Source organism: Felis catus, chromosome C1 (assembly GCF_018350175.1).
Source record: "Felis catus isolate Fca126 chromosome C1, F.catus_Fca126_mat1.0, whole genome shotgun sequence".
Taxonomy (NCBI): Eukaryota; Metazoa; Chordata; class Mammalia; order Carnivora; family Felidae; genus Felis; species Felis catus.
The window spans coordinates 6,677,021-6,689,271 of record NC_058375.1 but is presented as its reverse complement, the minus strand read 5'-3'; the positions used below and the strand labels follow the sequence as shown (position 1 = coordinate 6,689,271).

The 12,251-nt window shown below is 47.6% G+C and overlaps 1 protein-coding gene across 1 annotated transcript in view; it reads right to left on the bottom strand.

Annotated features, from left to right (window-relative positions):
* Positions 1-10,968, bottom strand: part of SLC25A33 (solute carrier family 25 member 33) — a 33,921-nt gene extending 22,953 nt beyond the window's left edge. Inside the window, exon 1 of the mRNA XM_023258078.2 lies at positions 10,690-10,968. Within this exon, the coding sequence (XP_023113846.1) occupies positions 10,690-10,745 (56 nt within the window). The 5' untranslated portion in view covers positions 10,746-10,968. The remainder of the gene's footprint in view (positions 1-10,689) is intronic.
* Positions 10,969-12,251: the final 1,283 nt, after the last annotated feature.

Below are 12,251 nucleotides of genomic sequence, written 5' to 3'. Positions count from 1 at the left end.
CAGATGCAATTTAGGGGATCACAATCGGCATGGGAAGGGAGAAAGGCAGGAAGGAGTTGAAGTATCAAACCACTATCATTTGACCCTCACGGACTTTGCAGGTGGCATTAGCCTTACTTTTTACTTATTTATTTTTTTTTTTATTTTTTTTTCAACGTTTTTATTTATTTTTGGGAGAGAGAGAGACAGAGCATGAACGGGGGAGGGGCAGAGAGGGAGACACAGAATCAGAAGCAGGCTCCAGGCTCCGAGCCATCAGCCCGGAGCCTGACGCGGGGCTCGAACTCACGGACCGTGAGATTGTGACCTGAGCTGAAGTCGGAGGCTTAACCGACTGCGCCACCCAGGCGCCCCTAGCCTTACTTTTTAGATGGGGAACACGGGTCTCAAGGAGGTCACACACTTTCTCAAAGTCACAAAGTGACTACGTGTCTCAACGGAGACCCAAATCCAGACCCTCTCCCTCCAAAGTCAGCGCTCCCCTCACTATACTCTTCGGGAGTATGACAGAAAGATGGTTTTGTTGGCTCATTTAGGCTATTTACTTTCACACTCAAAATGGGAAACGGCTGATTAGACAACTAGGCCTTTAAAACTCTGTGTTCTTTTGCATCAAAAAAAAATTGTGAGCCTAACTGAATACTGGCCTGTATAAGTTGCTCTAAGCACTGGAATGTATCCAAAGAAAATGGGTCACCACTAAAGAAAGTGGTGGTGGTGAAGTGTTAAAAAAAAGAGATAAAAATTAACTTTCTAACTCAGGTATATTCACACAAAATAAATAACCCTGACTTATGAGGAAAATGACCACGTGCTTAAAAGGTGTAACATTTGGAAATACTGGAAAACTTACACACTGCAGAGTAAGATAAAGAAATATCTGCAATCTATTCATGTTCAATAACACCACTCCACACCGCGGGGAAAAAACAGAACTTCTGGGTGGGTAGTCTTTCATAAGAAAGTCAGTAAATTCAAACACAGGTCAACCGCCTTTTGCTTTGTCCCCATGTCAGTTACGTTCCTTCGTCTGGCCAACCATCAACCAAATCCACGCCACCGATCAAAGGAGGACCCCCTGGAAGGTGCGCTCACCCAACAAAGCCAAGTGCCCCACTGAGAGCAGGGCGGTGACCTCTTTGAGGGCAACAGACCACACTCAACGCCAGTCACTTTTTGTGTTACACACTGTGCCCATGGCAGGAGGGGCAGGGGTGTGAAAAGGCCCTGGCCTTCTAGACCACTCACCAGGCGCCTCTTCTACTAGACAGAGGGGATGCCGCCTCAGGCTGTTACAGGAAAAGACTAAAGGGAAAAACACTGCCAACTGTAAACAATGGTAAGAAGTCACTACTCTGGGTGAGCCCCTCCCTGCCTACTAGGAAAAAAAAACCCTCAGATGAGAGAAATGACCATCTATTTTAAGACTTTTTTTTTAAGTTTATTTATTTTGAGAGAGAGAGAGAGAGAGAGAGCGAGCGCGAGCATGAGCAAGGGAGAGGGAGACAGAGAAGGAGAGAGACAGAATCTCTCAGTGCAGAGCCTGACATGGGATGGGGCTCAGTCTCACAAACTGTGAGCTCATGATCGGAGCTGAAACCAAGAGTCAGACGATGCTTAACTGACTGAACCACCCAGGTGGCCCTAAAGTCATTTTTTTTAAGTCACTAGAAAACATTTTAAGTTATTAAGCTGTGATGGATACATGGCCGCTAAAATACTCAATTTTAACTAGAAGGAAAGAAGTTCCGATACTGAACTGAAATTCCCAAAGAAGATTCTTCCTGAAATTCAGAACATTTCATAGCAAGAATATTTTAAAATACCTTTCAGCTCAACTTTTTTTTTTTTCCTTCATGAACCAGCAAGTATAAGACCTTCATCTGTCTGAGAATATGAACAGAAATATGGACTTCTCTGAACTGGCTTTCCAACTTTTTCTAAAAATATTTAATCACGTTGGGTCCAAAGCACTTATGATTACAACAAATTAATTACATTAAATGTAGGAAAAAGTTCCTACATCAATTCTCAATTCTATGATACAAAGACGACCTGCAATATTAGCTTGGCTCCTAACCGTGGTCACCTCAGCTCGGATAAAACCCTGTCCACCGTGACTCTGTATTTATTTTTTTTTAATGCTTATTTATTTATTGTGAGAGAGAGAGAGAGAGAGAGAGAGAGAGAGAGAGAGAGAGAGAGAGAGAGAACACGAGTTGGGTAGGGGTAGGGAGATAGGGAGAGAGAGAGAATGCCAAGCAGGCTCCACACTCATCAGCACGGAGCCCGACGTGGGGCTGGATCCCACAACTGTGAGATCATGACCCAAGTCGAGACCAAGAGCCAGACACTCAACTGACTGAGCCACCCAGGCACCCCATACAGTATTTTTTAAACTGGGCTCTTCCTGAGTCTCGGTTCAGAAAAAGACATTAACTCTGTCCACCAGCCCTCCCCCGTCTCTGCTCTTCAGGTGCGTTCTACTGGATTCCCCCCTTTCTTTCTTATCTATGACACCGTGAGCAGATTCCATGATTTTTCCAGGAACTTTCAGACCTTCAAATTCAGTCCTAAAACTTCAATCCCAAATCTGATCCAAAACGTCCCTCCAGCACCGCCAGCTAGAAGTGTGGCTTGATGGGACTCGGTCCGCTTTTTCTTCCCTTCCTTCCAGGGTGTTCTGGGCACGAGGGCAGAGAGGAGCGCAGCGGTCTTCCGCAATTGGTTGGTCTTGCCGCGGGTCCACCTGGCTGTGCGTTACGTTAATGGCCTCGGCAAATGTTACGATTCCAGATTCCAGCGTAGATGCTGTGCAAGCCTGCCTGGAATGGTGTTCGATCTCCACCGCGAGCCCCAACACCGGGAATCCTCCTACTGGTCCGACCAGCAATTCGGCCCCCGGTTTCCTTTCAGCTTTACCTGCAGGCAGCACCAGGCGCCTCTCCTTCCTCTGCTCCCCATGCTCCGTGACGCCAAGCCAACGGGCCCACCAGAGGATTCTCCCATGCCAGTCAGGGGGCAGCAAAACCGGCACTTGGTGGGAAGACACCCCCATGTCCGCCCTAAGCACACCACACCGGTCCCTTCTCATCCACCTGGCATGGCTAATGCAGCAGCCTCCCACCTGCGGGGGGCACTGGCCATAGCGCAAGGTACCAGTCAGTCCTTTATGCTTCTAGTCCCCTCTAACTACAGCCCAGATCAGTAGGGACCGGGACAGGGTATGGGATGGGACAGCAAAACCCTCTCTCAACACTCCACATGGCTGACAACTATAACCTGTCTGCTCCGTATATACAGTGTGGGGTGAAGTGGTCAGCGGCAGTCAGGCAGATTCTGCCCCCTTTTTCTAAGTTTTAGGATAGACTCCTCTGGGTTCAGCTGTGGGGCGAAGGCAGCGGACGCACGGACAACAGGAAAAGTCACACCCATGGTGACAGTGCTGGCATCACATCGTCAGGAAAGCAAGTCTGACTGGATACCAATATTTAAGACCACTCGTCTCCAAAGCGGGGGACACGCTCTAAGTGTGCACAGTGGAATACAGGAAAATAATTACAGGAAAAATAAAATAAAATTCCAGTTTATTTCTAATCTCCACCATTTACTTTCTATTTTGTGTATATGCTTTATAATATGTATGAAATCCAGAATATAAACATATGCAGATATGCGCAAACATTTTAATCATAGGGCTGTGTGATCAAGATTTGCAGAACACTACTCGAGGCCAGTGGTTCCCAACTGTGGCAATGATGCCCCCACCCGAGTGACACCCAGCTGGGTCTGGAGACATTTTTAGCTGTTGCTCTTGGGGGAGGGGGTACTGGGCATCTGGTGGGGAGAGACCAGGGATGCTGCCACACATCCTGCACGGGGCGCACAGGAAACCGACAGTAACACCCTGCCCTTCCCCAAACGATGATCTGGCCAAGGTTGAGAAACGCTGTTCTGTATCAACAAACTGGACATTATATTTGAAGGCAGTAGAACCAATGTGGAGGGCACTGCTGTTTGCCTCGCCGGCCTCCACTCCCCTCTTCCTCTGTCTTCATAAGACGCCTAATTTCTTAAGTCATGCAGTTTGGACCACATCGAACCCATTTCTGGTTTTAGCCCTGACTCACTTAATCAACGTAACACCATCTATGTTGCCATGTCATCTGTTCAGAGTTGGGCACATGATTCGGCCCAAAATAAACGGCATAATCCCCTGGGAGCAGTAACTGGTTTAGAGATGGGTGCATTAGAGTCGGCCCAATCAGATTAAGCTCAAGACTTTTCAATGGTGGAGAAACACTAGGAACTTCTGGAAGCCGTTCTGTGTTCATGATCTCCAATCTTGGAATCTTGCGGCTATTTCTGGAACACAGGAATCACTGAGGGGTCCTGTAGTGATGATGTCGAGCCGTTTAAATAAGCCCTCCCCGAAGCCTGTTCTCTAAAAGTTAGGTGTATGTGCCAATCAATAATCAAGCCAGTTGGAAGTGAATTTTTATTACTTACAAATGAAAGCCTCCTAAATGAGCCTAGTCAATAAGAAAAAATTTACACCCTCACTAATTCAAGAAACCACTTACAGAATTTTAGTATTATCAATAATCTTCCAAAAAGCAGTTAGGACTTGTGTTTCTAGGAGGCTATGTTTCTTCCAACAGTTATGAGGAAACTCCCTGGATAGGATTTTGATTTTGCTCCCAAGGTAATACTGCTCTAACTACTGATGCCCAAGTTCAGAGATAACTCTCTGTGGGATATTCCACTCAGTGAAACCACGGAAAGGGTTTGAACAGGGTAGCAGAAAGGCCATGAGCAGCGAGCGGTTAAATTATGTCCTGAACCGGTCACGAGAGAGAGCTGCTCTCTAGAATCTATCTGCCCAATTTCCTAAAAAATCTATTACCTGGATTTTTCTGTGTCTTTTCCCCCTCTTACTAATTATTCTTATATGCACCACCCCCCCTCATTCCTTCAGCCCAGAACTGAAGTCTTGTGTTTATCACATAAACATGTGTTTAACCTTTTCATTTTACCCACATAAGCCGTACCTGATTATTTTCCCGCTATGGACCAGGTTTCTCTCTTCCAGTTTATGCAGAACAAAGCTAGACTATCACTCTTACAACATTCACACTAGATTTTTTTCTATCTTTATTAGACCAGCGACACAAAAACGTTTAATTATGCAAATTTTTACCTCTTCAACTCTGAGTATCAAGTAACAAGGACACCTTTCAAAAGCTAGATGTTTTCAACAAGAACCGGTTTTCTACATACACAGTCACTCATCCTAGACACTAAAGCCGAGATCAATGTGCTCTTTATTATAATCGCTACCCAACCGAGAGTAAACTGTTTTCCAGATTCACAGCTTCCACACAATAGCTACAACGTGGATTCCACCAACAAACGGTACCCGCCAGACAACCTGTGATCCCAATCTATGGAGTTTTCAGTAATTCCCCTTTTCATTGGCTATCTCCATAGTCACGACTTGAAAACACTAGTACCTGTTTATATATAATATTCTGGAATGTCTTATTTGAATACCTGGCATAAGGCTTAGAAGATTTCAGTTAACGCAAATTCTGTATTTACTCAAAGCAAAATGCATCGTTTTTATGCAGCTAATTATCTTTTAGATGCTATTTCCTATATTCTGTATCACTTAGAACATTTAAATAGCACCCTACTTTCTTTTTTTATTTTTGAGAGAGAGAGAGAGAGAGAGAGCGCGCGAGCATGCGAGCGAGTGCAGGTGGGGGAGGGACAGAGAGAGAGGGAGACACAGAATCTGAAGCAGGCTCCAGGCTGTCAGCACAGAGAGCCCGCCGCAGGGCTCGAACTCAGGAACCTCGAGATCATGACCTTGAAGTTGGGGACACTCAACCGACTGAGCCACTTAGGCGCCGGTAAATAGCGCCCTACCGAATGAATAAAAAACTCTACAGTATTTTCTAAACCTGAGGAGAATCATTTTTAGCAAATCCACAAATCCAAAATAATGTTACTGTATGCCAATTAGAGTTTCAGCAAATCTTAATAGAGAACCATGTTCCCAATTCATAAATAATCAAAGCACTACTTTTATTTGGGACAATTTAACAGAGCACATAAATCTAAACCCCAGATAAGCCACACACTACCTTTTATTCAGTTAGTCAATCATTAAATAAGTATCGATTAGGCATCTGTAACAAGTGTGATACTGTACTTGAAGTCTACCAGTGATGAAAGGTGATGAAAACTGACACGGTTGCTATTCCCATGAAGGCTACTTCCAGCGGGAATCCTTCATACAAACACCACACGACCTTTAAAACTGTCTGTCACAGGGGTGCCTGGGCGGCTCAGTAGGTTGAGCGTCCGTCCGTCCAACTCTTGATTTTGGCTCAGGCCCTGATCCCAGGGTCTCGGGATTGAGCCCCGTGCTGGGCTCTGCACTGAGCATGGAGCCTGCTTGGGATTCTCTCTCTCCCTCTCCTCCCCCGACTCTGCCCCTCTACTCCGCTCTCACGCACTCTCTAAAATAAAATTAAAAATTAAAAAAAAGTCTGTCACATATGTAAAATACACTGAAGAAGCAAAAGCCAACGTATATTCTTGATATAACTAAGTCTTACATAAAATATTATGTGCACACCAAAATTTTACCAAATTTCTTTTACCAAAATTTCTTTCAGCACGGCAGGCCCCCTGTCAAACACAACACGCGCGGCTTACACTCCCAAGGGGACCATTAGCTGATACAGATTACATTCCTAGGCACAAGCAAAGTACAAGTATACCAGGTGACAGATGTCCATAATGCAGGGGAGGGGGGGGCGATACTCAATCTTGGACACACCTTGGATTACCTATTTTAAAACCTTAAAGACATACTATAGTCCCACTAAGATACATTTTAAAGGCTTTGACGACAAAGGAAAAAACACATGCCACCAAAATAGGGCTAAAGCAGATAATCCAGGTCATCTGCCTCTAACTCCCGGGACAGCTTAGCCCGGCTCTTCCAGGTGCTGAGCACGTCTACCAAGTCGTCGCCTGGCTGTCACTGCTTCTTCAGCAGCCGAAGGGTGTCACTAACATTATATGGACTGCCAGAACCCCTGAGACATCTGAGAAGGAAAGTTTAAAAGATTTTTCTTTTTTTTTTTTAATGCTTATTTTTGAGAGAGAGAGAGAGAGAGAGAGAGAGAGAGAGAGAGAGAGAGAGAGAGAAGGGGGGAGGGGCAGAGAGAGAGGGAGACAGGATCTGAAGCACGCTCCAGGTTCTGAGATGTCAGCACAGAGCCTGACACACGGGACTTGAACTCACCTGAGATCATGACCTGAGCGGAAGTCAGACACCTAACTGACTAATCCACCCAGGCACCCCATTAAAGGATTCTTCTTAATAGATATAACATCCGGACCCAGAAGGGCCACTCCAAAGGATTTCGGCGTTTCTCTTCCTGAGAATGCTTAAACAGTAGAAAAGGAACCACAGGTTTTGTTATGTAGTAACAAAACCTGTTTAAACATGCTTTTTACTTTGATAACAATACAACCCAGATTTGGGGAGAGGGAAGAAAGCAGAAAACTGCAGTATCCCTAAAGATACTAAAAATCAACATCCAACGAACGACGTCCACCCATGCAGAAGTAACACATCGTAAGAGCTGGTTACGAATCAATGTGCTGGTAGGTGTCTAAACCTTAAAGATGGGTTTTGCCTCAGTGATTGTACCTTTAATGGTTTATCCTAAGAAACCAATCAGAGACCTACACATACATGTACACATAAGGATGTCCAGTTATTTGTTTGTAAAAAATCAGAAATAAGATTAAAAAGAAATTATGTCATCAGAATAAGTTAGGGAGCCCTGTCATAAAATTACTTTAACATCCTCACTGAACTCCAGTCACTGGGCTTGGAAATTGTGTTCACCGTTTCATGGCAAGCACTGAACAGCAGAGTGACTACAGGTATACTCAGAAAATTCACTCCCGTGCTGTCATTAAAACTCAATATATTACTAAGAAGAAAGCAATTTAAAGAATACGAGCCTATTTTAAAATTAGCTATGAAATTACATTCGGTACACATATACATGCAGAGAACCTTTTCCAAAGAGCTTATTTTTAGGTGTTGCTTTGTGGGTGGTTTTTCCTGCAGTTCTCTTCTTTAAGGGTAACACTGTGTTAAAAAGAGGACTATTACAGATTAATGTAGGAGTATTTTTTGCCTTTGCAAAGAACCCAAGAAACTGTCTTTAAAAACAAAGTTAAAGAAACTTAAAGGACTAGGAGTTGTTTGGGACGAAGTTGTTATTTCCCAGGCTCTAATGTTAATTTTCAACTTAGTCATAAGCCTCTTATACCTGATACATAGTTATTCGATATCATTAATTACTGATAAGTTAAACTTGCTTGGTATTAGTTCCCAATGGCTATTCACTAAATGGGAAGAATGTGACAAATTTACAAACAAAGGGCTCTGACTTCCTTCCAAAGATAATGAATCTTAGAGTTTTGGAAAGATGCCAGCTTCACAACAGTGGAAACTACTAGTTAGAGTGAAGCAGGGAGTCTGCCTTTGGGCCAGGCGGCCCCACTGGCTTTACTGATTTTAACTATATGATATACTAGTGTTCTTTCATAAAAGGAAAGGGAAGTAACATACATATCTTAGGCTAGTGGGAATGTATCAAAATCCAATTCCTTACTGCCAAAACAGCCCTTCGAAGATTCATTCTGTCTTGAGTATCTACAAGAGATCCGGAGCTGCTGTAGAAGATGGAACTGAAACCTGTTAAATACGATGGCTTCGGGCACCACCCTAATCAACTCTACATTTTAATCAGTCCGCGTGAGTTGTGCCGCGGCTGCAATTCTCCTCCATCACAAGGGAAGAGGCTGGAGCTCCAGTAGGAGAATTAGCAGCCAGAGGGCACTGTGAAGGGCAGGTAGGGAAATTCATCAAGACAGGGCGACAGATTTTGCAGTAAGCCTCACAGAAGCTGCTCCAGACCAGGTAACTCTCCTAGTCTGGGATACAAAGAATTTTTTTAAAAAACCTCACTATGGGGCGCCTGGGTGGCGCAGTCAGTTAAGCGTCTGACTTCAGCCAGGTCACGATCTCGCGGTCCGGGAGTTCGAGCCCCGCGTCGGGCTCTGGGCTGATGGCTCAGAGCCTGGAGCCTGTTTCCGATTCTGTGTCTCCCTCTCTCTCTGCCCCTCCCCCGTTCATGCTGTCTCTCTCTGTCCCAAAAATAAATAAAAACGTGGAAAAAAAATTTAAAAAAAAACAACCTCACTAAAAACAGGAAATCAAAATTAGGGAGTAAGACATCATTTTTAAAAATTACCCTTCTTGGCTTGAGAAAAGACTTTTGCACGGCCAACCTGTTTCAAACTCCCCAGAATGAAAATTAATACGCTAGATTAATTTAGGAATACACCCCCATACCCGTTACTCTCAGGAAACACTGGGGGATGATGTGACCGGATGGAGAAGGAAGGACAGGCTAGAGATGAATGAGAAATTCTTCCTATCTATGAAGAACCAAAACTTTCTGGCTGGAGAAACAAAGTGGGTGATCACCTACATAAGAACAAAGAGTTCAGGAACATTTTCATCCCTTACTTTTGGGCAGGTTAAGTTCTCCACCGTTACTGGTTTGTAAGAAGGAGCACACTTCAGGCCAAGCTGCAACTGAAATACTCAAGTCAAGATGATAATCCACAATAAATTCTATTGTATGCAGACTGTCCCACACTTAAAAAATTGCTGTGCCAGGCCTCTTATTTGAGGACCTCAAATACCTGGAAGACTGCAAAAGGACCCAAAGCCACCAGCTGTATTAAAAGGAAAAAAAAAATTACTAATACTCAAAAATATTTTCACTACTATTTTCCGAAGAATCGAAAGATCAGCTCCCTTCCTAACCCCCCTACCACCCAACCTCCCTAAAACTGCGTTGCCACCGCTGAAAAATACAAGGTGCATGACGATCAAAAAAATGCAGCTCTCAAAACAGGGCACATCTTACGGTGGACGCGTCCACCGGCAGGTGAGAAGCATTTCAACACACCGCCCCGACCTCATCCCCCCACCCCAAGGCCCCCAGAGGCCCTCCCGCGGGTTGCGGGCCAGCATCGCGGCTCGCCAGCGCTACTTTCCAGGCCCCTGCTGATGCCCAACACCTGCAGCCCTCTAGGCTGGCTGAACTCGCCGCGGCGCGACCCCGAGGACCCCCCGGGCCCACCCCAGCACCCGCAAGACTGCCCAGGCCCTTGGGAAACAGGCCCTGGAGCACAATCCGGGCAGAAGGACAGCGAGTGCAGCACAGCCAGGGCGGCCGGCCGGGAGGATGTGGGGCGGACCGAGCCCCAGTGGCCAGGCAGGACCGCCCCCGAGTGACACTCGTCACGCCAGCCTCTGATTGTTTAAGAGGAGAAAAAGCCAGACTCGCCGAGGCGGGGGAGAAAGGGCGTGGGAGCGCGGCGGGCTCGGGGTGAAACCACCCCCGGGGGATGCGGCCCGAGGTGGGGGAAGGCCCGCGCCCCCAGGGCCTCCCCACCGCCGGGACTTCCTCCTCTGGGAGCCGGCGTTCCGGCTCGGCGAGGGCGGGTAACCGGGGGGCAGGGGGCGCCCCAGGGCGTGGGGAGGGGGAGGACGCAGGGTCTGGACGGGACGCTCACCCGCCGGCGAAGAGGTGAAGCAGCGTGTTCTCCTTCTGCTGCGTGCCCGTCGCCATGGCCGCGCCGGCTCCACGGCCCGCCGCCTCCGGGTGCCCGGGGAGCGAGGCCGCTCGAGGGATGCGCGAGGTGGCCCGCTCCGCTCTTCCCGCGGCCCTCAGGCGGCTGCCGGCGCCGCCTCCATGCGCGCGCGGCCGCACAACCCGCTCCCTCGCTCAGCGCCCTCCGCGGCGTGGCCGCCGGCGCCTCACCGGCCTCTGCGGCGCGAGCCCAGCACCAGCCGGAGCCCGGCGCGCGGCCGTCACGTGGCGGGGGCCGGGCCGTGACGTCACGCGGCGGCGCGAGCCCGGGGCGGCACGCGGCGGGGGTGTGGGCCCGGATCCCGCGCGCCCATTGGCCGGCATGTGAGCGTGGGCGGGGCGACGGCGCAGCCTGGGCGGGCGTCCGCTCCGAGCGAAAGGCTGGGCGGGGCCGGCCTGGGCCACGGCGCCGGGAGTGAGAACCGGCCGACGCCGCTCGGTCCGCGCTCTGATGCAGACAGAGCCGCCTTGGCAAAGCCTAGGGGGACCCAGGGCGGGGACTCTTCCTTTTTTTTTTTTTTTTTTTAGTGTATTTTTAGTTTAGTTTTTGTGATACGATGTGCAAAAAGGTGTATAAATTACATATTGCATCCCGCAGCTCTGTATTCAACGTCCAGCTTAGGGAAAACACATAAAACAGCCTAACTTATTTTTGATTTTTCTGTAATTAGCATGATGTCCTGCAAAAACGCTTTTGGCCTATCCTTTCTGATCATCTGCCACCCAGGCTCCTGAGCTCCAAGCTTCTATATTCAAGCTGCTTCTCTACTTGTCCTTGGGTCACTGTCAAACTCAGCTGGCATCTTCCCTCCAAGTCTGATAGGCAGGCCTTCCTTCCCTGGTCGCCCTGCAGCACCCTCTATCACATGATTCCACTTCATTTGCTCACATAGGCCCCTGCAGTTATTTTGCTGGTTTATTCCTCTAAGCTGACCGTCTACCCCTGGAGTCTAAGCTTCAGGAGAGCAGGGATCTTGTTTATTTCTGGTTGTTCCTGACAAGGTACCTGCCGCCAGTAATGACCCAAGAAGCTAATGAATACTTGTGCCGAACTGAACTCATCTTTCCATTCTGCCCCTTCCCCCAAACCTGCCCTGCCTCTTGTATTTCCCGTCCTGGTGGTGACACCAGCATCTGCACAGCCACTAACACCAGAAACTTTTCCTGTTACCTTGGACTCCCCACTCTCTGTTTCTCTCAGCAGCCCCTCACTCACCTGGCATTTCTGTCTCCTGAAATTCTCCCAAAGCCTCCTTCTCTGTGTTCCTTCCATTACTGCTGTTGAAAGTTTTCATGCCTCTCACCTACTCTGCAGTAAACAAAATCTGCCCCTTTACCCAGTCTGTCATTCCCCACTTCCATCCCCCTCCGGAGCGCTACGTACAGAATATACCATGTTTTCAATCTCCAGAGTTGCTAAAAGCAGTACCTTGACCTAACCCAGCGGCTGGATGTCCAGTGTGTAAACACAAAGAGAGCTTAAGC